At 46.8% G+C, this 27,129-nt stretch overlaps 1 protein-coding gene across 6 annotated transcripts in view; it reads left to right on the top strand.

Moving 5' to 3' along the window:
• The window catches only part of LOC140398212 (cell adhesion molecule 1-like), a 478,240-nt gene that overhangs the window by 373,396 nt on the left and 77,715 nt on the right, over positions 1-27,129 (top strand). For all 6 annotated transcript variants that reach the window (XM_072486598.1, XM_072486602.1, XM_072486600.1 and 3 more), the window contains one exon: positions 22,520-22,616. In XM_072486598.1, coding sequence (XP_072342699.1) covers positions 22,520-22,616 — 97 coding nt within the window. The remainder of the gene's footprint in view (positions 1-22,519; positions 22,617-27,129) is intronic.

Below are 27,129 nucleotides of genomic sequence, written 5' to 3'. Positions count from 1 at the left end.
CAGGACAGCCAGGTAATGGGATCAACTCCTTGCTCCACTCAAATTAGTCCCATGGCAACCATGATGTTTGCCCGATCAGCAAGCAGTACCTTCGTTATAAATGTCTCATTCCAAGGGTGACACGGGTAACAGCTTAGCAGCTCCACAGTGTCAGCCGAGATGAAGTGAGACTCTTAACTCAAGCTTTCTTACCCAGACGCAAGACCGCTGCAAAATGAGCCAAATTGAGATTTAAAATTAACATACATGGCACATAATTGCGGTTTAATCCAAACTCCTCTTGTTTTGGGGAGGTGAAAGCGTGCGATTGCATGTTTTTGTAGTGTTTTTCTTCCATGCAATACCTTCCAGGTTTTATCATTTTAAAAATATATTTTTTCTTCGGTGACTGCTTTACATTGTCCGACAATGCCGTAAATCTTCACTGAGTAGGCGTTAGAATGATTGATATGCAGTGTTTATTTGGATTAATGTCCCTGCTGGTTCAAGTTCAAACACAGGCTGGCAGTAAAACTTGATTATGTCATGTATGAGTCGCTTTTGACACATCCGGATTACTTCAATGCAGAGGAAAGTTGCTTTTGTGTGGCAGTTACCTACTAAGAGCAACAGGAACTATTCAGCATTGTCTGTCCCTTCTCCAGTGCACCACCTGCTGGTATTTTAATGGTTTCATGCAGACAGGTTGCCTGTCCAACTGCCTTACTTGCACAATGCAGATGGGGAGAGAGGTTTCTCCCCCATCTTTCCATTCCCCAAATTAAGGTGGAAGTAAAAATTGGCCGGAACTAGTTAAGAGAGCACGAGAGGTCTGGTTGCGACTGTGCACAGCACACACTTCTGGCAGTGCTCAACGCAAATAGGACATGTTGATTACAGGTTCCCATGCACCGAAAAAAACCCACTATGCTGACCCTTGCTGCACGCACTTTACAGGTCAACAAGCCATTCCAGCCTCAAAAAGCAGGCGGTGCCCTCCAAAAGGATACGTGCCACCGGAGTGCAGCAAATAGCTCTTGGCTACTCCTGCGCTCCCACCTATTTAGGGCAGCATTATAGCTTTTTGTCGGGGAATTTGAGGTTTTTATTGGCGAAGGTGCAGCAAACCTGAAAATTGTTAGAAATAAGCCGTGAATTGAAGCCCAGTTTTACATGTGTAAGCTTGTACGTCTGCAGTTGTTTTCATCTTTCTCCGACGATTCACAATGTGTTCTGGGCAAATTCCCCCGCACTTGGGAGCCTTGAAGTTTGACAGTAAATGAGCCATGAGATTCTGTTGCAAAATCAGTGACAGCGCATACCCAATTAATGACTGGGTTCCAGGGAAGTGACTGGTGCCAGTGACAGATGGCTGTGTTCAGAAGCTGTACATGCACTTTTGATTCTCCTCTGTCTTCACCCCTCTGTTTACAAAATTTAGTTGTTTTGAAATTGCCTTTTGTCACCCAACGCTAGGCTGTGCTGCGTTTCGTCCGAGCGTGACAAATGTTCTGAAGCCATCGTTTGTCAAGTTGCCGTGGATTGACTTTAACCTTCAATAATTTTAACATCCACTTTTGTTAGGCTGGCTTTTTCGTTTTGGGTGTTTTTTGTTATTCTGTCGCCACTTTTAACCACCTTTGTAAGTTGTGGTCGCACACCTAATGTTACAAAGTCTCTTGCCTTTCCAAATCCAACTAAGCAGGTTGACTGCTTGCTCATTTCTTAAATTTGGTACTGGACATTTTCTTTCTTCAGTGTGAATTTTGAAATCTTTTGCTGAGCAGGCATATGTTGCTCAGTATCCTAAATGAACACAGTCAATTCATTCTGATCTTAATATTTATGGCATCTGGTTTAGGTGCGACGTCCAAAATACTCACAAGAGATATACACCAAGTTTGGACCACAATTAGCTCAATTAAAAATGCTTTTTAGAGTACCCAATTCATTTTTTTCCAATCAAGTGGCAATTTAGCGTGGCCAATCCACCTACCCTGCACATCTTTTGGGTTGTGGGGGCGAAACCCACGCAAACATGGGGGAAATGTGCAAATTCCACACAGACAGCGATCCAGAGCCAGGATCAAACTTGGGACATCGGCGCCGTGAGGCAGCAGTGCTAACCACTGCGCCATCGTGCTGCCCCTAGCAATGAGCTCATTTTGACCTGAGGTATTCCTTCTCTTCCCAGCCAAACAGTACGAATGTTGCCGTGCACTTTCTGCTTTCTAAGGGAATATGGTGAAATTCGGTTTAATAATACAGTTGGAAAAGTCAATCTGCGGGATTCTCCGTCGGCGGGATCCTCCGCCCCGCCGGGAGCGCACCCATGCCCATGCGTTACCCGATGGCATGGAGTGGCCCACAATGGGAAACCCCATTGGCCAGCTGCGGGAACGGAGAATCCCGCTGCCGGCAAGGGCGCGCCGTGCAGGAAAACGGGGCCGCCGGACAGAGAATCCCGCCCAATGTGTATAAATGACTACTGGAGTACTGTAGCCTCGTGCTAGTGAAGAGGAACTGAGTAAAGAGGATCTGATTTTTATTGATGAAAGAGTAATGATACAGTGCTACAAATGAGTAAATTAAATATATTAATCAGAATCATCAAAGTATTCATAAAACAGAAAAAAATCTTCCTTTTTTCTCTCTTAATTAATTCTAGAGAACCATTGATTAAAAAATGCCAGTCAGCACCATAAATCTGATCTTTCCCCATTACCAAAGTGCAATAAGAATTGATTCCTTTCCTCAACTGTTGTGATTCAGGTGGAGACCAACAAACCAGAGGAGCTAAAAGGACCCCAATGGGAAAGTCTTGGGGCAAAACTTCACTTTTGTAATATTTACTTGAGCAGTCAAACCAAAATCAACGTAAATTAAGCATGGATTAACAGCCAAATTGTGATCAATATAAACCATAAATCGCATGTTAAGTAGCAGATTCAGGAAAGGCAGTTCACTCGGCACCAGTATCAGCCGCAAAGCTCTGAGGTGGGATTCCAGCCCTTTTTCTTCAAGCATTTAGCCACCGATTCTCAAACAGCAGCAGCTCCCAACCAACCTGAGTTACCTGGGCATAGTCATCACCAAAACCTCCTTAATTTTGCTGACGGCGGTGGCACTTTTATGTAAACCCTCAGTAACAGCTTTGTGCACCTTATGGCTGATGCTGGTCAGTCAGTTTTGTTTTTAACAAAACAACTGAAACAGTGGCAGTAACCTTACTCTCCTTTAATTTCTGTTCCCTTTCTTCCTCCCTTTCAGCTTCTGCCACAGGGATCTGAGCTCGAATGGCTCTGAGTTTTGTTTAAATGTGGTTTTAGCTAACTTCAGTTTCCTCCAAGTAACCAGTTCCCTTTTTAGTTTCAGTTTTGGTTTTAATTTGCCCAGAAATTGGAAGGTTCAGTTTCTCTTTCAGTTAGAATCCGACCCAAAAACAAAATAGGGGCTGGTTTAGCACAGGGCTAAATCGCTGGCTTTGAAAGCAGACCAAGGCAGGCCAGCACGGTTCAATTCCCGTACCAGCATCCCCGAACAGGTGCCGGAATGTGGCAACTAGGGGCTTTTCACAGTAATTTCATTTGAAGCCTACTTGTGACAAAACAATTTTCATTTAATTACAAGATTGAACTATGGATTCCATCTCACAACACTGACATATCAGTGTCATAATATACTCCAGTATATCGTGGTGCAGATACACACACACTGATGGACACACAGCGGGACCAATCAACACACACAACACCGCAGCCAATCACCAGTTAGAGCACACTCACTATAAAGACAGGGGGCATCAGAGTTCCCGCTCATTCGGGATGCAGCCTCCTACAAGGACAGAGCTTACAGCTTACAGCACAGATCCTCACCATGTGCTGAGTGCATAGACTGGTTCGGACTGGCTTAGGTCTTTAGTTTAATCTAACATCGTGTTAACCCACAGTGAAAGTATGTTCAACAGTTTCTAAAATGATGTTGCACTATTTTAAGTGTTGGTGGCCTGTATGTGTTCCACGGATCCAGAACACCCAACACATCAATCAGCTGTTTCCCTTTACTACAGCCCTCGGTTCTATCGTCACCGCGATGTAGCTTTTATTTCTCTTTTTAAAAAGTCTGACTCCGCGAGCTTGCTGCGAGACTTGATACACCATCGAGTTAAAATACAACAAATGGCGTTCCAAGTGGTCATAGGTTTTTGCACATGGTATTCCAAACATTTGCGAGCTGGTACACCGAGAGAAGAAAAATAAAGCCAATGCCATGTTTTAAATACAGATGTGGAAATCTGGTCACAATACCATTAATAGGCAGAAAGTTCAAAATCTCTTCCTTGCTGTATCACAATGAAATTACATCTAACATCAGCATATATGTTGATAATTTTAATGAGTGCACACGCACGAACAGAAATGTCAAATCAAAATCTGATCCATAAACCCAACTGATTACCATAAACAGCTGATTACAATGAATCCCAATGTGTACAGGCCATTGGTTGAGGAAAAACAGCCCTTTCAATGTCATTGCTGTTGCACTTCCCACTTTTCCTCTGTGTCTATCCCTGGCTAGTTGAGGTAGGTCAGAATCCGATTGGCATCGATCCTACTCCTAATCTCACTGCTGCCGGGTCGGAGAATCGCCAGGGGGGCGGCATGAAACCTGAGATTTGGCGGGGGCAGGAATTCTCCGGGGTCCTCGTGGTGGTGGGGGGCGGGGGGGGGGGGGGGGGGCGGTCTGGCCCCGGGTGCCCTCATGGTGGCCTTGCCCACGATCGGGGCCCACCGATCCGCGGGCGGGCCTGTGCCGTGGGGGCACTCTATTCTTCCGCGTCAGCTGCTGTAAATGTCCGCGATGACCGGCGCGGAGAAGATCCCCTGCGCATGCGCTGGGATGACGCTAGCACACGCTGGCGCTCCCGCGCATGCGGCAACTTGCGCCGGCCGGCGGAGGCCCTTCGGCGCCGGCTGACGTGGCACCAAGCCCATTCCCTGCCGGCCGGCGCGGCGCAAATCACTCCGGGGCCGGCCTTGCCCCTGAAGGTGTGGAGGATTCACACCTTTGGGGCGGCCCGACGATGGAGTGGTTCACGCCACTCCTCGGCGCCAGGACCCCCTGCCCCGCCGGGTAGGGGAGAATCCCACTCCTGGTATACAGTGTTATGTGTTGTATGAGGAACGGTTGAGGACTCTGAGCCTGTACTCATTGGAGTTTAGAAGGATGAGGGAGTCCTTATTGAAACTTACAGGATACCGCGTGGCCTGGATAGAGTGGATGTGGAGAGGATGTTTCCACTTATAGGAGAAACTAGAACCAGAGGATCTCAGACTAAAGGGACGATCCTTTAAAACAAGATGAGGAGGAATTTCTTCAGCCAGAGGTTGGTGAATCTGTGGAATTCTTTGCCGCAGAAGGCTGTGGAGGCCAATTCACTGAGTATTTTTAAGACAGAGAGAGATAGGTTCTTGATTAATAAGCGGATCAGGGGTTACGGGGAGAAAGCAGGAGAATGGGGATGAGAAAAGATCAGCCATGATTGAATGGAGGAGCAGACGCGATGGGCCGAGTGGCCTAATTCTGCTCCTATGTATTATGGTTTTATGGAATATGTATGAAGTTTCTCAGCCGCTCTCTTTATCTTTTTTTTTAATAAATGTTTTTTATTGGGTTTTTGAACAAAGTATATTTACCGTTATGTACACAGGATAAGAAACATATATATTACACACACATATATAGAAGAGAGGGGCACACCCAAACATACCAAAGAGAAGAAAATAGTAAATGGTAAAAAGAAAAATAGAATAACTGGTAGGGTATTGTGCACCAGCTCAACAGCAGCAACTCTGTACAACTGGCAACATTATTTACAACACCTAAGTAGACGACTGTTTCCCCTTGCAACATCTCGCGAGATTCAACGTAATCTCGCGAGACGTTGCAAGAGGAATCTCGCCCACAATGCGCGGGATCAGTTTTTGGCAAATCTGCATATTGGAGTGAGGCAGTAAGCCTTACACTAATGTGCAGATTCCCGAAGTATCTGAGGTTTTGTGATTCAATCCCCTCCCCCCCGGTTACCTCGGGTGAGCGCCTTTTGGTGCTGGTCCTCACAAATGGGGACTAGACTGAATGGCACTCCTGGGACGCTCCAATGCGATCGGAGGCCCCCAGCTGTATGCCCTTTGGGCTGGGTGGTGTCCTGGCACTGTAGTACAGTGGCTAGCACTGCTGCCTCACAGCACCAGGGACCCGGGTTCAATTCTGGCTTCAGGTGACTGTCTGTGGCGTTTGCACGTTCTCCCCTGGGTTTCCTGCAGGTGCTCTGCTTTCCTCCCACAGTCCAAAGATGTGCAGGTTAGGTGGATTGGTCATGATAAATTGCCCCTCAGGGTGGAGTTGCAGGAATAGGGGGCAAGGAATTGGGCCGAGGTAGGGTGGTCTTTCAGAGGGTTGGTGCAGACTCGATGGGTCAAAAGGATTCCGGCACTGCAGGGATTCTATGATTCTATGATACACTGGTGCCATCTGGGTAATCTGACAGTGCCAGCCTGGCACCCTAGCAGTGCCACATTGGTGCCAGCCTGGAACAGCCAAGGTGCCCAGGTTGGCACTGCCAGGGTGGCATTTTTTGCGCGCGTGTATGCGCGATCAGGCCGGGGTTGCCTGCCGTGGATAGTAGAGGTGCCGGAGACCCTCCCATGTTGCATTCTGGCTGGGGAAGAGATCGGGGATTTTCTTTTTGGGCCTCGGAGATTGGGACGCCATTTAAAAATGTCCCGATCTAATCGTGTCAGACAAGGGGGGTAGGTACATAATGGTGAGTGGGAAGCTGGAGGGGGTGCGAGTGGTACTTGTGAACATATATGCTCCGAATTGGAACGACGTGGAATTTATGAGGCGGGTGTCAGGTAAGATCCCAGACTTGAGTCACATAACCTGATCATGGGAGGGACTTCAGCACAGTCATTGATCTGGAATTGGACGGGTCAAAATCCAGGACAGGGAGGAGACCGGCTGCGGCAAAGGAATTGAAGGGTTTTATGGAACAGATGGGGGTGGGAGTAGACCATGGAGGATGAAGGAGTTTTCCTTTTTTCCACATGTCCACAGGGTATACTCTCGCATCGACTTTTTTGTTCTGAGCAGGGCGCTAATACCGTAGGTGGTGGATACTGAGTACTCGGCAATTGCAGTGTCGGATCATGCCCCACACTGGGTGGATCTATGGGTTAGTGTGGAGAGAGGGCAACGCCCAGTGTGGAGACTGGATGTGGGGTTGCTAGCGGACGAGGCGGTCTGTGGGCAGGTTAACAAGTCCATCCAGAACTACCTGCAAACAAATGATACGGGGAGGTCTCTGCAGCGTCGGTCTGGGAAGCTTTGAAGGCAGTAGTTAGAGGGGAATTAATCTCGATACAGGCCCACAGAGAAAAGGTGGAAGGGGCAAAGAGGGATAGATTAGTGGAGGAGATACTCCAGATGGATAGGCGATACGCGGAGGCCCCGGACGCGGGGCTACTGAGGGAGCGGCGGAGGTTACAGATGGAGTTTGGGCTGTTGACCACAGAGAAAGCATTGGAACAGTTGAGGAAGGCAAGGGGGGCGATCTATGAGTACGGGGAAGAGGCAAGCAGAATGTTGGCATACCAGCTCAGGAAAAGAGAGGCGGGCAGAGAGATAGGTAAAGTAAAGAGTAGAGACGGTAATACTGTCCTGGACCCAGCAAGGGTGAACGAGGTGTTCAAGGACTTTTATAGTAAATTATATGAGTCGGAACCCTGGGGTGGAGGGGATGAGGCAATTTCTGGATCAGTTGAGGTTCCGGAGGGTGGAGGAGGACCTGGTGGAGGGGCTGGGAACCCCAATTGAGATTGAGGAAATAATCAAGGGGCAGGAGGGCATGCAGTCGGGCAAGGCCCCGGGGCCTGACGGCTACCCGGTGGAATTCTCTAAGACGTTTTCAGAGATATTGAGCCCACTGCTGGTGAGGACATTTAACAAAGCAAGAGAGAAGGGAGTCCTTCCACCAACAATGTCGCAGGCCTCGATTTCATTGATCTTGAAACGGGAGAAGGATCAGAGCAATGCGGGTCATACAGGCGATTTCTCTAATGAATATGGATGCCAAATTGCTGGCTAAGATACTGCCACGAGGATAGAGGACTGTGTCCTGGGGGTGATAGGGGAAGACCAAACGGGATTTGTTAAGGGCAGGCAATTCAAGGCCAATGTTCGAAGGCTTCTAAATGTTATTATGATGCCCTCAGAAGGAGAGGAGGCAGAGGTGGTGGTAGCGACGGATGCAGAGAAGGCTTTTGATCGGGTGGAGTGGAATTACCTGTGGGAGGCGCTGGGAAGGTTTGGGTTTGGTGAGGCCTTTATTGATGGGTGCGGATGCTCTATCAGGCACCAGTAGCGAGTGTGCGTACGAATCGGCTGAGGTCGGGGTATTTTGAACTACAATGAATTATATTCCTGGCTGCAGGAATGGTGAAGGAGGGAGGGCTTCAGGTCTTTGGATAATTGGAGCGCATTCTGGGGAAGGTGGGACCTGTACAAGCAGGACGGGTTGCATCTGAACCAGAGGGGCACCAATATCCTGGGAGGGAGGTTTGCTAGTACTCTTCGGGAGGGTTTAAACTAATTTGGCAGGGGAATGGGAACCGGATTTGTAGTCCAGCAACTAAGGTAGCCGATATTCAGGGCGCCAAAGCGTGTAGTGAGCCAGTGGGCAAGGGAACACTGACAAAGGAGAGTATTTGCAGGCACGGAGATGGGTTGAAGTGTGTATACTTCAACGCAAGAAGCATCAGGAATAAGGTGGGTGAACTTAAGGCATGGAACCGTACTTGGGACTACGATGTGGTGGCCATCACGGAAACTTGGATAGAAGAGGGGCAGAAATGGTTTTTGGAGGTCCCTGGTTATAGATGTTTCAATAAGATTAGGCAGGGTGGTAAAAGATGTGGGGGCGGGGGTTGCATTGTTAATTAGAGATAGTAAACAGCTGCAGAAAGGCAGTTCGAGGAGGATCTGCCTACTGAGGTAGTATGGGTTGAAGTCAGAAATAGGAAAGGAGCAGTCACCTTGTTGGGAGTTTTCTATAGGCCCCCAATAGTAGCAGAGATGTGGAGGAACAGATTGGGAAACAGATTTTGGAAAGGTGCAGAAGTCATAGGGTAGTAGTCATGGGTGACTTCAACTTCCCAAACATTGAGTGGAAACTCTTTAGATCAAATAGTATGGATGGGGTGCTGTTTGTGCAGTGTGTCCAGGAAGCTTTTCTAACACAGTATGTAGATTGTCCGACCAGAAGGGAGGTCATATTGGATTTGGTACTTGGTAATGAACCGGGGCAAGTGATAGATTTTTAGGGGGGGAGCATTTTGGAGATAGTGACCACAATTCTGTGACTTTCACTTTAGTAATGGAGAGGGATAGGTGCGTGCAACAGGGCAAGGTTTACAATTGGGGGAAGGATAAATACGATGTTGTCAGACAAGAATTGAAGTGCATAAGTTGGGAGCATAGGCTGTCAGGGAAGGACACAAGTGAAATGTGGAACTTGTTCAAGGAACAGGTACTACGTGTCCTTGATATGTATGTCCCTGTCAGGCAGGGAAGAGATGGTTGAGTGAGGGAACCATGGTTGACAAGAGAGGTTGAATGTCTTGTTAAGAGGAAGAAGGAGACTTATGTAAGGCTGAGGAAACAAGGTTCGGACAAGGCGCTGGAGGGATACAAGATAGCCAGGAGGGAACTGAAGAAAGGGATTAGGAGAGCTAAAAGAGGGCATGAACAATCTTTGGCGGGTAGGATCAAGGAAAACCCCAAGCCCTTTTACACATATGTGAGAAATATGAGAATGACTAGAGCAAGGGTAGGTCTGATCAAGGACAGTAGCGGGAGATTGTGTAGTGAGTCTGAAGAGATAGGAGAGGTCTTGAACGAGTACTTTTCTTCTGTATTTACAAATGAGCGGGGCCATATTGTTGGAGAGGACAGTGTGAAACAGACTGGTATGCTCGAGGAAATACATGTTAGGAAGGAAGATGTGTTGGGCATTTTGAAAAACTTGAGGAAAAACAAGTCCCCCGGGCCTGACGGGATATATCCAAGGATTCTATGGGAAGCAAGAGATGAAATTGCAGAGCCATTGGCAATGATCTTTTCGTCCTCACTGTCAACAGCGGTGGTACCAGGGGATTGGAGAGTGGCGAATGTCGTGCCCCTGTTCAAACAAGGGAATAGGGATAACCCTGGGAATTACAGGCCAGTTAGTCTTACTTCGGTGGTAGGCAAAGTAATGGAAAGGGTACTGAGGGATAGGATTTCTGAGCATCTGGAAAGACACTGCTTGATTAGGGATAGTCAGCACTGCTTGATTAGGGATAGCCTACAGCAGGTAGGTCTTGCCTTACAAGTCTTATTGAATTCTTTGAGGAGGTGACCAAGCATGTGGATGAAGGTAAAGCAGTGGATGTAGTGTACATGGATTTTAGTAAGGCATTTGATAAGGTTCCCCATGGTAGGCTTATGCAGAAAGTAAGGAGACATGGGATAGTTTGAAATTTGGCCAGTTGGATAACGAACTGGCTAACCGATAGAAGTCAGAAAGTGGTGGTGGATGGCAAACATTCAGCCTGGATCCCAGTTACCAGTGGCGTACCGCAGGGATCAGTTCTGGGTCCTCTGCTGTTTGTGATTTTCATTAATAACTTAGATGAGGGAGTTGAAGGGTGGGTCAGTAAATTTGCAGACGATACGAAGATTGGTGGAGTTGTGGATAGTGAGGAGGGCTGTTGTTGGCTGCAAAGAGACATAGATAGGATGCAGAGCTGGGCTGAGAAGAGGCAGATGGCGTTTAACCCTGAGAAGTGTGAGGTTGTCCATTTTGGAAGGACAAATATGAATGCGGAATACAGGGTTAACGGTGGAGTTCTTGGCAATGTGGGGGAGCAGAGAGATCTTGGGGTCTATGTTCATACATCTTTGAAAGTTGCCACTCAAGTGGATAGAGCTGTGAAGAAGGCCTATGGTGTGCTAGCATTCATTAACAGAGGGATTGAATATAAGAGCCGTGAGGTGATGATGCAGCTGTACAAAACCTTTGTACGGCCTCATTTGGAGTACTGTGTACAGTTCTGGTCGCCTCATTTTAGGAAGGATGTGGAAGCTTTGGAAAAGGTGCAAAGGAGATTTACCAGGATGTTGCCTGGAATGGAGAGTAGGTCTTACGAGGAAAGGTTGAGGGTGCTAGGCATTTTCTCAGTAGAACGGAGAGGGATGAAGGGCGACTTGATAGAGGTTTATAAGATGATCAGGGGCATAGATAGAGTAGACAGAGACTTTTTCCCCGGGTGGAACAAACCATTACAAGAGGACATAAATTTAAGGTGAATGGTGGAAGATATAGGGGGGATGTCAGAGGTAGGTTCTTTACCCAAAGAGTAGTGGGGGCATGGAATGCACTGCCTGTGGAAGTAGTTGAGTCGGAAACATTACGGACCTTGAAGCAGCTATTGGATAGGTACATGGATTACGGTAGATTGATATAGTGTAGATTAATTTGTTCTTAAGGGCAGCATGGTAGCATTCTGGATAGCACAATTGCTTCACAGCTCCAGGGTCCCAGGTTCGATTCCGGCTTGGGTCACTGTCTGTGCGGAGTCTGCACATCCTCCCATTGTGCGCGTGGGTTTCCTCCGGGTGCTCCGGTTTCCCCCCATAGTCCAAAGATGTGCCGGTTAGGTGGATTGGCCATGATAAATTGCCCTTAGTGTTGGGTGGGGTTACTGGGTTATGGGGATAGGGTGGAGGTGTTGACCTTGGGTAGGGGGCTCTTTCCAAGAGCCGGTGCAGACTCGATGGGCCAAATGGCCTCCTTCTGCACTGTAAATTCTATGATAATCTATCATTAATCTAGGACAAAGGCTCGGCACAACATCGTGGGCTGAAGGGCCTGTTCTGTGCTGTATTTTCTATGTTCTATGTTACTGTTTGCTCTGGCCATAGAGCGATTGGCCATGGCGTTAAGAGCGTCTAGGAACTGGAAAGGGCTGGTTTGGGGGGGGGGGGGGGGGGGGTGTGGAGCACCGGGTCTCGCTCTACGCAGATGACCTGCTCTTGTACATTTCGGACCCGTTGGAGGGGATGGGGGAAGTAATGCAAACCTTGGGGGAATTTGGCAATTTTTCGGGTTATAAATTGAACATGGGGGAAAAGTGAGATGTTTGCGATCCAGGCAAGAGGACAGGAGAAGAGACTGGGAGAGCTGCCGCTTAGAAAGGTAGGGAAGAGCTTTTGATATCTGAGAATCCAGGTGTCCCGGAAATGGGAGGTACTACACAAGTTAAACCTATCCTGGTTGGTAGAACCATTGGAAGGGGACTTTAATAGATGGGACATGCTCTCACTATCACTGGCGGGGAGGGTACAGACTGTGAAAATGACGGCCCTCCCCAGATTTTTGTTTGTCTTTCAGTGCCTCCCCATCTTCATCCCCAAGGCCTTTTTCAAGCGGGTGAATAAGATTATTTTGGGCTTTGTGTGGGCGAGTAACACCCCGCGAGTGAAGAAAGTGTTGCTGGAGCACAGTTGGGGGGAGGGTGGGTTGGCGCTGCCAACCCACTACTGTGCGTCTAATATAGCCATGGTTAGGAAGTGGGTAGTGGGGGAGGGGGCGGCATGGGAGCGGATGGAGGTGGTGTCATGTAAAGTCACCAAATTGGGAGCATTGGCAACGGCACCTCTGCCGTTCTCGCCGGCCCGATACGCCACAAGTCCGGTGGTAGTGGTGGCTCTGAGGATCTGGGGGCAGTGGAGGAGATATAAGAGAGTGGAGGGAGCATCGATTTGGACCCCGATTTATAACAACCACAGGTTTGTACCGGGTAGGCTAGATGGCGGGTTCCGGAGTTGGCAGAGGGCAGGAATTAGAAGGATGGGAGATCTATTTATAGATGGGAGCTTTCCCAGCTTGAAAGCTTTGGAGGATTAATTTAAATTGTCAGCAGGGAATGGTTTTAGGTATTTGCAGGTGCGTGACTTCCTGAGAAAACAGGTGCCGGCCTTTCCGCTGCTGCCGTCACGGGGGATACAGGATAGAGTAGTCTCCAGTACCTGGGTGGGGAGGGGAAGGTATTGGATATTTACCAGGAGCTTTCGGAGGTGGAGGAAACTCCGGTGGAGGAGCTTAAGGGCAGGTGGGAGGACGAGCTAGGAGGAGAGATAGAGGCGGGTCTATTGGAGGATGCCCTAAGCAGGGTTAATACCTCCTCATTGTGCACCAGGCTTAACATGATACAATTTAAGGTAGTCCACCGGGCACACATGACAGCGGCTAGGATGAGCAGGTTTTTCGGGGTAGAGGATAGGTGTGCGAGGTGCGCGGGAAGCCCCAGCAAATCATGTCCACATGTTTTGGGCATGCCCGAAGCTTAGAGGGCTTTGGCAGGGTTTTGCGAAGGCAAAGTCCACGGTGCCAAACCCACGGGTGGTGCCGAGTCCGGAGGTAGTGATCTGTGGAGTGTCGGAAGATCCGGAAGTTCAGGGGGCGAAAGAGGCCGACGTTGTGGCCTTTGCCTCTCTGGTAGCCCGGAGACGGATCTTATTAATGTGGAGGGACTCGAAGCCCCCGGTGTAGAGACCTGGGTTAGTGACATGGCTGGGTTTCTCAGTCTCGAGAAAATAAAGTTTGCCTTAAGCGGGTCAATGTTGGGGTTCACCCGGAGGTGGCAGCCGTTCGTCGACTTTCTCGGGGAAAATTAAAATGTCAACAGATGCAGTATTCCGGAGGGGGGAGGGGGGATCGTTGTTGTATGGTTGAGGTGTGTGAAGATTGGGCTGGGGGGGGAAATGTTTATTTTACCATGTTGATGTCATTGTTTTTGTTACTGTTATAAAACTTTTCAAATACCGTCATAAAATATATATTTTTAAAAAATGTCCCAATCTATTGCTAAAACGGGGAGTTTCAGCGAGCGGAGCTCCTCAGTGTAAAAAAACGGAGCTGTGCGCGACCCGCGTTCCCCATTTAGGCCCCTTATTCAAAACGAGTTGCGTTGAATAGCCATGTTGTTCTTGCCACTGCGAGTGCCGGAAAACATGCAGCTAAACGCGCTCGCTGGGGACTTTGTTCCCTTTTGGGAAGATCGAGCCTGAAGTTGTGGACGATGATCTCGGCTCTCTGGCACCGGCCACTGGTGCCCATTGATTAACTGTGCGATATCCTAAAGAGAATGGATGACGTGGAGAAGAGAATCCCGTCAGTCAAGACGGAAGTCTCCTTGGTGGGGGCTTACCTCAGTCCTTAGAAATCCTGCTGTGGGGCAGCACGGTGACGCCATGGTTAGCCCTGCTGCCTCACGCCGCTGAGGTCCCAGGTTCGATCCCGACCCTGGGTCTCTGTCCATGTGGAGTTTGCACATTCTCCCCGTGTTTGCGTGGGTTTCGCTCCCACAACCCAAAGATGTGCAGGGGAGTTGGCTTGGCCACGCTAAATTGCCCCTTAATTGGAAAAACTGAATTCGGTACTGTAAATTAATAAAAAGAAATCCTGCTCTCTGGTATGTCGAACATCCTGGTCGATTAGGGGTGATGGGGCCGGACTAGGGGCAAAATTCTCCCCAAACGGCACGATGTCCGCCGACTGGCGCCCAAAACGGCGCCAATCAGACGGGCATCGCGCCGCCCCAAAGGTGCGGAATGCTCCGCTTCTTTGGGGGCTGAGCCCCAACATTGAGGGGCTAGGCCAGCGGCGGAGGAATTTCCGCCCCGCCAGCTGGCGGAAACGGCCTTTGTTGCCCCGACAGCTGGCGCGGAAATGACATGTCGGGGTGGCGCATGCGCGGGAGCAGAACGGAAAGAGTGCCCCCACAGCACAGGCCCGCCCGCGGGTCGTTGGGCCCCGATCGCGGGCCAGGTCACCGTGGGGCGCCCCGCGGGGTCAGATCGCCCCGCGCCCCGCCCAGGACCCCGGAGCCCGCCCACGCCGCCTTGTCCCGCCGGTAAATAGGTACTCTAATTTACGCCGGCGGGACAGGCAATTCTTCGGCGGGACTTCGGCCCATCCGGGCCGGAGAATCGAGCGGGGGGGTCCGCCAACCGGCGCAGCCCGATTCCCGCCCCCACCGAATATCCGGTACCGGAGACTTCGGCAACCGGCGGGGGCGGGATTCACGGCGGCCAACAGCCATTCTCTGACCCGCTGGGGGGTCGGAGAATGACGCCCGATGAGTCTCCGGACGCTGGTCTAACGAGAAGAGCTGGGAATGAATTTGAGAACCGGCTGCCACGCGTTCACAATCTCAATTTGAAGGCTGTGCGTTTTGAGCTTGATGAAGCACACTGGATCAGTTTTCGAGGCCTTGGGCCCGTCGAGGATTCCAACCACTGGTCCTGCATTGTCTTGTCCTCCATGTCTGTCGCCAAGGAGTGGAGGCGGCCGGATGCGATGTGTCTTCGCCGGGGCTGGTGCTTGGGTGAAACTCCAGATGAACCCTGGATGTTGCTCGACAATCCTATCATGGCTTTTGCTTTTTTAAGCTTCGTTGATTGGTGATATTATCCTGCAGGTCATCAATAATCCTGAAATTTGTCCCCTTGTGATTATATCACTGATTTCTTGTTATTCTGACAAGGGTGAACAATATGTGTCATTTGTCACTTGTTATCCTGTTATGGTGAAAATCATGCATGCGTGTTGTGCAGTCTTTACCGAGTTTTGTTTCTACATCTGTAGTTCTTGCTTTAACAATGAGGGAGTCCATTTCTCTTTAGTACCCTACAGTTTATTTACAGAGAAGATGAGTGTCGCCACAGCAGGGTAGTGGGTAGATGATTTGGTGTGAGGTGGTCGATATAGTTTTATAGGTCCTCATTTTGGATGGTAGGAACTGTGTTTACCTGAATCAGGTGGGTAAGTTGGGTAAAGGAGTAGTCAACCCTTTACCGGGATGTCCCTTTTTGAGGGCTTCTGGTCTACCTTCCTCCCTGAGATATGGTTCTGCTGGGCAGGTCGCAACCTGTTGGCTGTCGGGCCAGAGTGCCGGTCTTGCGTGCTGGGTTCAGTGTTGTGAGGATCATTTTTCGGTTAGAGGTTAGGCTGGGTGGAGGAGTAGGGTATCCTCGCCTCCAAGTGGTCTTGTGCAGGGACTTCCAGACTGTCGCCCTCCGTAAGGCTTAGGCTCCCCGGGGAGACAATGTCCTGTTTCTAATGAGGCAATGCTGCTTTGCCCCTGGTATCCTTTTTGCAAAGATGTACATTGCTAGACCTTGTCTGATGTTTATTGGCTAATCCTGGTGTTCCCCTCTCAGGGTTTTCCTTTCTTTATCTGGGTAAGATATTCTTTCTTTATATGGAATGCACGTGGCACAGTGGTTAGCACTGCTGCCTCACAGTGCAAGGGACCTGGGTTCAATTGCAACCTTGGGTGATTGTGTGGTGTTTGCACGTTCTCCCCGTGTCTGCGTGGATTTCCTCCGGCCGCTCCAGTTTCCTCCCACAGTCCAAAGCTGTGCAGGTTAGGTGGATTGGATTTGCTAAATTTCCCCTCAGTGCCCAACAGTTAGGTGTGGTTATGGGGATAGTGCAGGGGAGTGGGCCTGGGTTAGGTGTTCTTTCGGAGGGTCGGTGCAGACCTGAGGGGCCAAATGGTCTCCTTCTGCACTGTAGGGATTTTACACGATAGTACAAGAGGCTAGCACTGTGAGTCCACAGTGCCAGGGTCCCAGGTTCGATTCCCCACTGGGTCACTGTCTGTGCGGAGTCTGCACGTTCTCCCCGTGTCTGCGTGGGTTTCCTCCGGGTCCTCCGATTTCCTCCCACAATCCAAGGACGTACAGGTTAGGTGGATTGGCCATGCTAAATTGCCCTTAGTGACCAAAAAGTTTAGGAGGGGTCATTGGGTTACGGGGATAGGGTGGAAGTGAGGGCTTAAGTGGGTCGATGCAGACTCGATGGGCTGAATGTTCTCCTTCTGCACTGTATGTTCTATGTTTGACAGGACATGCGCTGATATAGGCTCCGATTTGTTATTTCAGAGGATTTTCCTGATATCGGGGTAGGGTCGCAAGAATTGTATATCTTCCCAAGACACCCCCGTTGTTGGGTGTCATGGCGATTTTTTTTCTTGTCAAAGAACAAAGAACAAAGAAATGTACAGCACAGGAACAGGCCCTTCGGCCCTCCAAGCCCGTGCCGACCATACTGCCCGACTAAACTACAATCTTCTACACTTCCTGGGTCCGTATCCTTCTATTCCCATCCTATTCATATATTTGTCAAGATGCCCCTTAAATGTCCCTATCGTCCCTGCCTCCACTACCTCCTCCGGTAGTGAGTTCCAGGCACCCACTACCCTCTGCGTAAAAAACTTGCCTCGTACATCTACTCTAAACCTTGCCCCTCTCACCTTAAACCTATGCCCCCTAGTAATTGACCCCTCTACCCTGGGGAAAAGCCTCTGACTATCCACTCTGTCTATGCCCCTCATAATTTTGTATACCTCTATCAGGTCGCCCCTCAACCTCCTTCGTTCCAGTGAGAACAAACCGAGTTTATTCAATCGCTCCTCATAGCTTATGCCCTCCATACCAGGCAACATTCTGGTAAATCTCTTCTGCACTCTCTCTAAAGCCTCCACATCCTTCTGGTAGTGTGGCGACCAGAATTGAACACTATACTCCAAGTGTGGCCTAACTAAGGTTCTATACAGCTGCAACATGACTTGCCAATTCTTATACTCAATGCCCCGGCCAATGAAGGCAAGCATGCCGTATGCCTTCTTGACTACCTTCTCCACCTGTGTAGCCCCTTTCAGTGATCTGTGGACCTGTACTCCTAGATCTCTTTGACTTTCAATACTCTTGAGGGTTCTACCATTCACTGTATATTCCCTACCTGCATTAGCCCTTCCAAAATGCATTACCTCACATTTGTCCAGGTTAAACTCCATCTGCCATCTCTCCGCCCAAGTCTCCAGACAATCTAAATCCTGCTGTATCCTCAGACAGTCCTCATCGCTATCCGCAATTCCACCAACCTTTGTGTCGTCTGCAAACTTACTAATCAGACCAGTTACATTTTCCTCCAAATCATTTATATATACTACAAAGAGCAAAGGTCCCAGCACTGATCCCTGTGGAACACCACTGGTCACAGCCCTCCAATTAGAAAAGCATCCCTCCATTGCTACCCTCTGCCTTCTATGGCCTAGCCAGTTCTGTATCCACCTTGCCAGTTCACCCCTGATCCCGTGTGACTTCACCTTTTGTACTAGTCTACCATGAGGGACCTTGTCAAAGGCCTTACTGAAGTCCATATAGACAACATCTACTGCCCTACCTGCATCAGTCATCTTAGTGACCTCCTCGAAAAACTCTATCAAGTTAGTGAGACACGACCTCCCCTTCACAAAACCGTGCTGCCTCTCACTAATACGTCCATTTGCTTCCAAATGGGAGTAGATCCTGTCTCGAAGAATTCTCTCCAGTAATTTCCCTACCACTGAAGTAAGGCTCACCGGCCTGTAGTTCCCGGGATTATCCCTGCCACCCTTCTTAAACAGAGGAACAACATTGGCTATTCTCCAGTCCTCCGGGACATCCCCTGAAGACAGCGAGGATCCAAAGATTTCTGTCAAGGCCTCAGCAATTTCCTCTCCAGCCTCCTTCAGTATTCTGGGGTAGATCCCATCCGGCCCTGGGGACTTATCTACCTTAATATTTTTTAAGACACTCAACACCTCGTCTTTTTGGATCACAATGTGACCCAGGCTATCTACACCCCCTTCTCCAGACTCAACATCTACCAATTCCTTCTCTTTGGTGAATACTGATGCAAAGTATTCATTTAGTACCTCGCCCATTTCCTCTGGCTCCACACATAGATTCCCTTGCCTATCCTTCAGTGGGCCAACCCTTTCCCTGGCTACCCTCTTGCTTTTTATGTAAGTGTAAAAAGCCTTGGGATTTTCCTTAACCCTATTTGCCAATGACTTTTCATGACCCCTTCTAGCCCTCCTGACTCCCTGCTTAAGTTCCTTCCTACTTTCCTTATATGCCACACAGGCTTCGTCTGTTCCCAGCCTTTTAGCCCTGACAAATGCCTCCTTTTTCTTTTTGACGAGGCCTACAATATCATTCGTCATCCAAGGTTCCCGAAAATTGCCGTATTTATCTTTCTTCCTCACAGGAACATGCCTGTCCTGTATTCCTATCAACTGACACTTGAAAGCCTCCCACATGTCAGATGTTGATTTGCCCTCAAACATCCGCCCCCAATCTATGTTCTTCAGTTCCCGCCGTCGGTGGTGGATGGTTCGATCTTTCAATGTCTGCAGGGCCTGAGTGGTGACTCTGATTTGGCTGGAAAGGGCTGAGGTTCGTTGTGTAGCGGGTTTTGCATGATGTAATTACCCTGGGTTCTCTGGCTGCTGTTGGCCAGAATGTTCATTGCCAAGCCATGTCCTGTATTGAGGGCAGTATCCTATTGTTCCTCTTCGCTTGGGGTATCCTTTCATAGCATTGGTAAGGCCACATTTGGAGTACTGTGTACAGTTCTGGTCGCCTCATTTTAGGAAGGATGTGGAAGCTCTGGAAAAGGTGCAAAGAAGATTTACCAGGATGTTGCCTGGAATGGAGAGTAGGTCTTACGAGGAAAGGTTGAGGGTGCTAGGCCTTTTCTCATTAGAGCGGAGAAGGATGAGGGGCGACTTGATAGAGGTTTATAAGATGATCAGGGGAATAGATAGAGTACAGTCAGAGACTTTTTCCCCGGGTGGAACACACCATTACAAGGGGACATAAATTTATGGTGAAAGGTGGAAGATATAGGAGGGATATCAGAGGTAGGTTCTTTACCCAGAGAGTAGTGGGGGCATGGAATGCACTGCCTGTGGAAGTAGTTGAGTCGGAAACATTAGGGACCTTCAAGCAGCTATTGGATAGGTACATGGATGACGGTAAAATGATATAGTGTAGATTTATTTGTTCTTAAGGGCAGCACGGTAGCATTGTGGATTGCGCAATTGCTTCACAGCTCCATGGTCCCAGGTTCGATTCCGGCTTGGGTCATTGTCTGTGCAGAGTCTGCACATCCTCCCCGTGTCTGCGTGGGTTTCCTCCGGGTGCTCCGGTTTCCTCCCACAGTCCAAAGATGTGTGGGTTAGGTGAATTGGCCAATGATAAATTGCCCTTAATGTCCAAATTGCCCTTGGTGTTGGGTGGAGGTGTTGAGTTTGGGTATGGTGCTCTTTCCAAGAGCCGGTGCAGACTCAAAGGGCCGAATGGCCTCCTTCTGCACTGTAAATTCAATGATAATCTATGATTAATCTAGGACAAAGGTTCGGCACAACATCGTGGGTTCGAAGGGCCTGTTCTGTGCTGTATTTTCTATGTTCTATGTTCTATGGAGCTCTTTGGAGGCTGAGCTAGGTTTTGTGTGTGTAGCTTTTTCGTGTGGAGGGGACGTGCAGCAATAGGGCCGCATGCTCATCGTTTTAGCCTATTATCTTCCCTCTATGTGGGCTTTTTTATCCTGTCATTACCTGTGTGGGGGGAGACACCGAAAACAATGATTACAATCTGAACCAATTGTATGAATATTTGTTGCTTTCTCTGTATAAATAGTGGAATAATGATCACTGTACTGTATTAGACCTTATGGACTTATTGCATTTGGTAAAATATCTTCTTAGAACTAGTGTCGAACGTCTTCATGAACTTTTTCTGTATTTCCTTTTGTTTTATTTTTGGGGTTAAAGAATCCTTAACTTGCTCCTGCAAAGGTACAGGCAGGCCTTGTATCCCATTATAATGCGTTGTTGATGCCTCTGGTATAATTGGAGTTGGGAGAGGTGTGTTCTGGTGCCTGCCCAAACAGGGCATGAAAATCTTACCCTATACTCTTGTTGGCTGTGTGAACAATCGCTGTACGTGAAAGTGTGCGGTACATTACCATGTTTTCATGGCTTAGTCCTCTTCTCCATCATTCTCTAGTCACCTTTCACCGTCTTTCTTTGGATAAATGGAGACAGCCAGTTTAATGAAATCGAACCAACTGTTTTGGTGTTTTCCTGTCTTTTTCTCTGTTCATGTACGTGAAGCATTTATACTGTTCCGTGCCAGTTTTGAGGATTTTGTTGTCTTACTTATTTTAAAAGAAAAACTTTAATAAAAAAATATATATTTTAAAAAAGGCTTTCAAATTTTAAAATGTACTTGCACTGAACACAAATGCAAAACATGGGGAACACATCTTGTGCGATTTTTTTTCCCGTGCAATTTCGAAAATCTCCCAAACAATTTTGCAACCACTGGTAAATAAAGTTAATATGATTTCACTTTTTCGTGGCACAGGGATCATATAATGAAAACTTGAGCGAATCAGGATAAAATGTATAGTGCTGAATAAAATACACGCTAAAAAATAAAATAACTCCATTCTTATACAAAACTATTTACTGTGGAGCTGATGAACTGCACTGAATTCAGAAGCAAAAGCAAGAGAAATCAAAGCATCGTCGTCACTGAAATGCTTTATTGTTGAACTTCTGTTCTGCTAATTGTCAATGACGACCCATTTAAAATGAGAGGATTGGCCGTAGCATTAAAATAACGCCAATCCAAAAATTAGGCCAGAGTTTCCAAGCTGTATGTTAAAATGGTTTTCAAAATGCTGATGGATCTTTTGGGCATTTCCAGTATCTGTTTTGTTTTTATTTTGGATTTCTGGATTCCACAGCTTTTCCGTTGTCTTGGATGTAAGACGAGTAATTTTCAAAGCAAAGTTTCGATGAGGCCTATTGAAATAGGAACTTTAAAACAACTCTTGGGAAGGAATTATATCTCACAATTTCTGACAGCAATGTGATTGTCCTCAGCTACATATATCCTGCTCGAGGAGATTTTCCCCAGCCAGGTGGCAGTGGGTTGAGTATTGTATTTAGGAGCCATCAGGGTTAGTTTAATCAACATTTGTTGAATCGTTAATTGCCTCATTTTACAGAGGTAAAACCCTACATTTAAGGGAAGAATGTAAGGGGGAGAGAGGGGGAGACCTTGGTGCAGCTTGCTACATGAGGAAAGGCAGATGGATGACCTTATTAATGACATTTGTGCAGTACAGCACAGTGGCGGAGAGGTTTGCACTGCTGCCTCATGGCACCAATGAGGACTCGGGTTCGATCCCGGCCCTGGGTCACCGTCCATGCGGAGTTTGCACATTCTCCCCGTGTCTGCGTGGCTCTCACCCCCACAATCCAAAAAGATGTGCAGGGTAGGTGGATTGCCCCTTGATTGGAAAAAGAATACTTTAAATGTATTTTTTTTAAATGACACTTGAGCTGTGTGGGCATTTTCGATATAATAAATATCTGAGCATGTTGGGTAAAACCCAAACTGCTTTCCACACCAATCTGGTGCATTCACTCTCGGAAATGTGAAAAATATGGGAAAGTCCCCAGAGGAAATGGAAGAATGAAACGTATCTCAAAAAAAGTGTTGAATTGTCATTCTGTTATTTCTCCAGATAAGCCCCAAGTGCAGGTGACACGGAGTTACCCGCAAGGCCTGACGAGAGAAGGCGACACTCTAGAGCTAGTTTGCACAGCCAATGGGAAACCACAGTAAGTCTATGAGCTTCAAACCTGCAAGGGAGACCTTGTTGCATTAGCTACATTTATTTTTACACAGTCAGTCAATTCATCGGCCTAGTGGGCCTGTGCAGAGCTCTTATCGCAGTAATAAACTTTGAATTTAAATAGGACATCTACCGAAGGTGCTTCAACAATGAAGATATTTGCAGTATGTGTTTGTGTGTGCCATTTCAGTTCCATAACAGCATCGGGCATTTAAAGATATCAACTTCAATTATCAATTGTACAATGTGTAACATTTTTAAAAGCGAGCTTTTGCTAACAGAACACCACTTTTAAATGCAATATGGAACGTGAACACCAAAGACCTGTTGGGGAACATATTTGTATGGTCATTTTTAGTTTAATAAATCAATTGGTACAGAAATGTTCTTTCTATTTCACAGTTTTTCTTCTTGGTGCATCCGTCATTTCACTAACAGAAGGCGATAATTGTTGGGCTGTATGTGCACTGGAGTAAATAGAATTTTGTTTGCAGGTCGGAAAGGTCCCAAATTTGATTTCTGGTTAGGTGATTATCTGCAGCGGCTGCAATTGGCCCCAGTGGTTTTGGTTGACCTCCGTGTCCATCCATTGCCTAAAGGCGAGCAAAATTCAGCCGCATGGCCCCTGCTCCTTGTTGCTGTGCAGTGTTTGGAAAGTATCTAGAGTGAAAGCAAAATACTGCGGATACCCGAAATCTGTGACAAAAACAGAAAAAGCTGGAAATTCTCGACGCGTCAGGCAGCACCTGTGGAGAGTTAAAAGGTCAATGAGCAGATGCATCATCTCGCTTTCCCTCTTCACAGCTGCTGCCTGACCTGCAGAGTGATTCTAGAATTTTCTGAAAGCATTGAGTGTGAATAAAGAACAAAGAAAAGTACAGCACAGGAACAGGCCCTTCGGCCCTCCAAGCCTGCACCGACCATGCTGCCCGTCTAAACTAAAATCTTCTACACTTTCGGGGTCCGTATCCCTCTATTCCCATCCTATTCATGTATTTAAATGAATGTTGATCAAAGGTCTGAGTGAGCTCTTGGTCAAAGGGTTGTGTAGAGTTGGCTAAGCTATGCTCCACCACCCTTGATTCCCACGTGAAAAATGGGGACATTCACTTGGACACCCCTCTATCATCCCTCTATCAGGATCAGTGCCTTGACAGGATAGTGGAAAATTAGTTAGACGTAAATCTATATGCTGTCTTTAAAAAAAAATAGAAACTTCTTTGCATGCATTCTTGTCCATTTTTTCCATTGTAGCATCTTATGACCACGTTTATCATGGAAGCTGTCGATGTAAACTTAGCAAGGGTACAGTAATCAAACTCTTGCCTCACTCCACTATTGGTTAGTTGCAGTGTGGCCAGTATACAGAGCCAATTTCTATGATAAATGTGGGCCTAGGAGCGTATAATGGAAATATAAAGAACAAAATGTATCACTCCAAAATGGGAACTTAATTACATTTGTGCTCCCTGGTCGAATAATCCCCTGCCCTCGAACCTCACTTCACCTAAAAGCTACTCAACTCACTGTGCAATGGAATAGATAAAATTCAATTTGCCTGGGGAAATCTTGATAGCATGATGTATTTCAGCAATCAATATAGCTTCTCTCAGCTGGAACGTTTCTACTTAACTGGGTTGTGATGGAACAGAGGACATTGCCAGTAGAAGGGATTAGACCAAAGTATTACAAGGTGATCTACCTGTTATTGTGTAAGCTCATTTCTTGGTCGTCAACCAAAATCGTCACAAGCTGGAGACCCTTGAGATGCCTACAAACTGCATGTCATTCCTCTTAATCACACACAACGATATATCTTGTGTGGAAGTGATGTGAGTACAAGATCTGGATAGGTGAAGAGAAGAGAGAAAATTGTCATTTATATGATATTTTGGCTTTGAGTTGCAGAGGTTCACAATTTATGAGTGGGAAAAGTTTCCTTCTCTTGATGTGTTTCAGATGACTTGTAGATTATGAACTAAATTATAACCCTAGATTGGGAGCACTCCTAAATAAGGATGCGGCAAGTTCACACCGAGTAAGAATAAAGAACTTTGTTTTTTTTTAGATAAATTTAGAGTACCCAATTCTTTTCTTTTCCAATTAAGGAGCAATTTAGCGTGGCCAAAATGTGTTGTGAACAGTTTTAATCATCAGAGTATCCACCGCCCCCTCCCCGTACATTGGTACTGAGGGGCACCCAGGGTCTCCAACACAAAATTAGTGTTTGTACCTTGTATATATTTTTTTACTGTTTTGATAAAAAGTTATGACAAATCCACCTACCTTGCACATCTTTTTGGGTTGTGCGGGGCGAGGCCCACGCAAACGTGGAGAAAATGTGCAAACTCCACACAGATAGTGACCAGGGGCCGTGATCGAACCCGGGACCCCGGCGCCCTGAGGCTGCAGTGCTAACCACGGCGCCACCATGCTGCCCTGATAGTAATCAACTAGTTCCTGATAAATCTGATAGGTAAAAGAAGGCTATTTAGTGTAAATATTAAACCCCAGTTTTAATACCCATTTTAAAATGAGGATTTCAGCACTCATAACCTCAGGTCATGACAAAACACATAGCTTCAACAGAGACACAAAAAGCCTGACACATGCATAAACTAATTGAAGATTAAAACAACATTTTCACCAAGCAAGATGAAAAATCTATTGTTATAATAAACATATTTTCAAAGACAGTTTGACATTAAGAAATGAGCTGTACCAGTAATCAGATCAAGGACGAAGCAGGCACCATAGCAACATGAAGGCACTATTGTTCATAATGTGGATAAAGCAAAGTCAGCAGAAAACCAGTAGAAACTAGTCTTGATAATAGCACAGAATCTCATTCCATAATATGCACAAATATTCAAACATGAAACATTCAGAACTTATGTTGCACATTAAGGATTGACAGCTAACCATCAAATCAAATGTATTTGATTCTAACGCAAACCAATTAGGACGACATAGAGGTGTAGATAGATGGCTCAAGACTGATAAGATTTCCTTTAAACATGGTGGTCCGTATGGCCATCTTTATCCAGGATCATTCTATACTTTGATCTAACTATTCGTATCCTTATTTTCAAATTTTCACTTTTCCACTCTAGCTCTTGAAGTAAATGCAAGCTGTTTTGCTGTATGCAAGAAACCATTTCTGTATTATTTTGAAAGTTAAATTGTTTATAAGTTACTTCTCTTTAAGTTCTTTTGCTAGCCGGACTTTATTGAGAATAGATTTAAGTTTCTCTCAATTGTAATCAAATAGAGGCAATAAAGATTCTTGTTTGCATCTGAGAAGTTTAACTCCAATTTCTACTGAGTTTTAGTGTCGCAAGACTTCACTAATTCCGCATGGTAGATCTCATCACCACCCCATAAGTCCTGAGCGGGATATGACAGACTCCCTCAACAATCACCCTCACTTGCGTTCAAAGCAGCCACTTCACACACTTGGTTTGGGTCTGAGAAATTGAACTACCTCTCCCACAAGGATGGCGATTCTGAAGAGGCATTACCTTTTTCTGGAAAATCTGTTAATAATTTATAGGCCAGGTTATAATGACCCGGATATCATAAGGATCTGGAGGTCTCTCTTCAAAAATTGTATCTTCCCACTGACCAAAAAATACAATGTAGCCTGGTTCTTAAAACTGGTTACAGAATAGCTACAAGAAACTTAGATACAAATTTTTCAAAGAACCGTTTAGCTTGCAATGCACTTTAAATTGAATATGTGCATCCCAATGTTAATGACCACAAAATACTTTTTCAGCAAAAGAGCGAGGGAATGGAGGGGTTAAGGGGGTTAAAATGGGGAAGGCAGGATGGGAGGAGGCAACATGGTTGGGTAGTGTGGGGGCGGGGGGAGGGATGGATCTTGATTATTTATAATGTTGTATAATTTTACTTTTGCTTCGGTTTGTTTTTGATGAAAATGCCTGAAAAAAATATATTTTTAAAAAAGGTTTGGGATAGGTATATATTTATTGCAGTAATACTATTCAATAACCTAGGTTAAGGTATCCAGACTGTTTGTCTGCAACACTGTAATGAATAAGTCGTGAAAGATGAGGTCATGATTGAGTCAACCACTTACCTAGCTATAGATAAAGGGCTAATGGGATATTGTTATGATTGCTGGAGCTTCCCTGGAAAGTAGATAATTGGAGGGTTTGTATTTAGTCCTAGATAAGCAGGTCCAATGACATCTTAATGGGATACTGCTGATGTAACTGATGGGAGAAGCCAGGTCTGCCTATGGTTTTACAGTTTGCCATAGGATTTGAATCTGTCGCGACCAAAGGATTTAAAGTTGAACAGCAGTTTTTCCAAATGCTGCTAGGTTGAGCAGAAGTGCACTGGTTCTGTTCCCGAAAGGGTCTCTCTCTCCAAAAGTCTCTTGCACAACTAAGCAAGTAATCTGTTTGTTCACTTTATTTCTAAGTGACATTTGAACCATATTGGGTTGTTTAATTGGAGTTAGTAGCAGATAT

This window comes from Scyliorhinus torazame, chromosome 21 (assembly GCF_047496885.1).
Source record: "Scyliorhinus torazame isolate Kashiwa2021f chromosome 21, sScyTor2.1, whole genome shotgun sequence".
Taxonomy (NCBI): domain Eukaryota; kingdom Metazoa; phylum Chordata; class Chondrichthyes; order Carcharhiniformes; family Scyliorhinidae; genus Scyliorhinus; species Scyliorhinus torazame.
The sequence above is the reverse complement of the archived record's forward strand: the minus strand, read 5'-3'. Positions and strand labels throughout refer to the sequence as shown.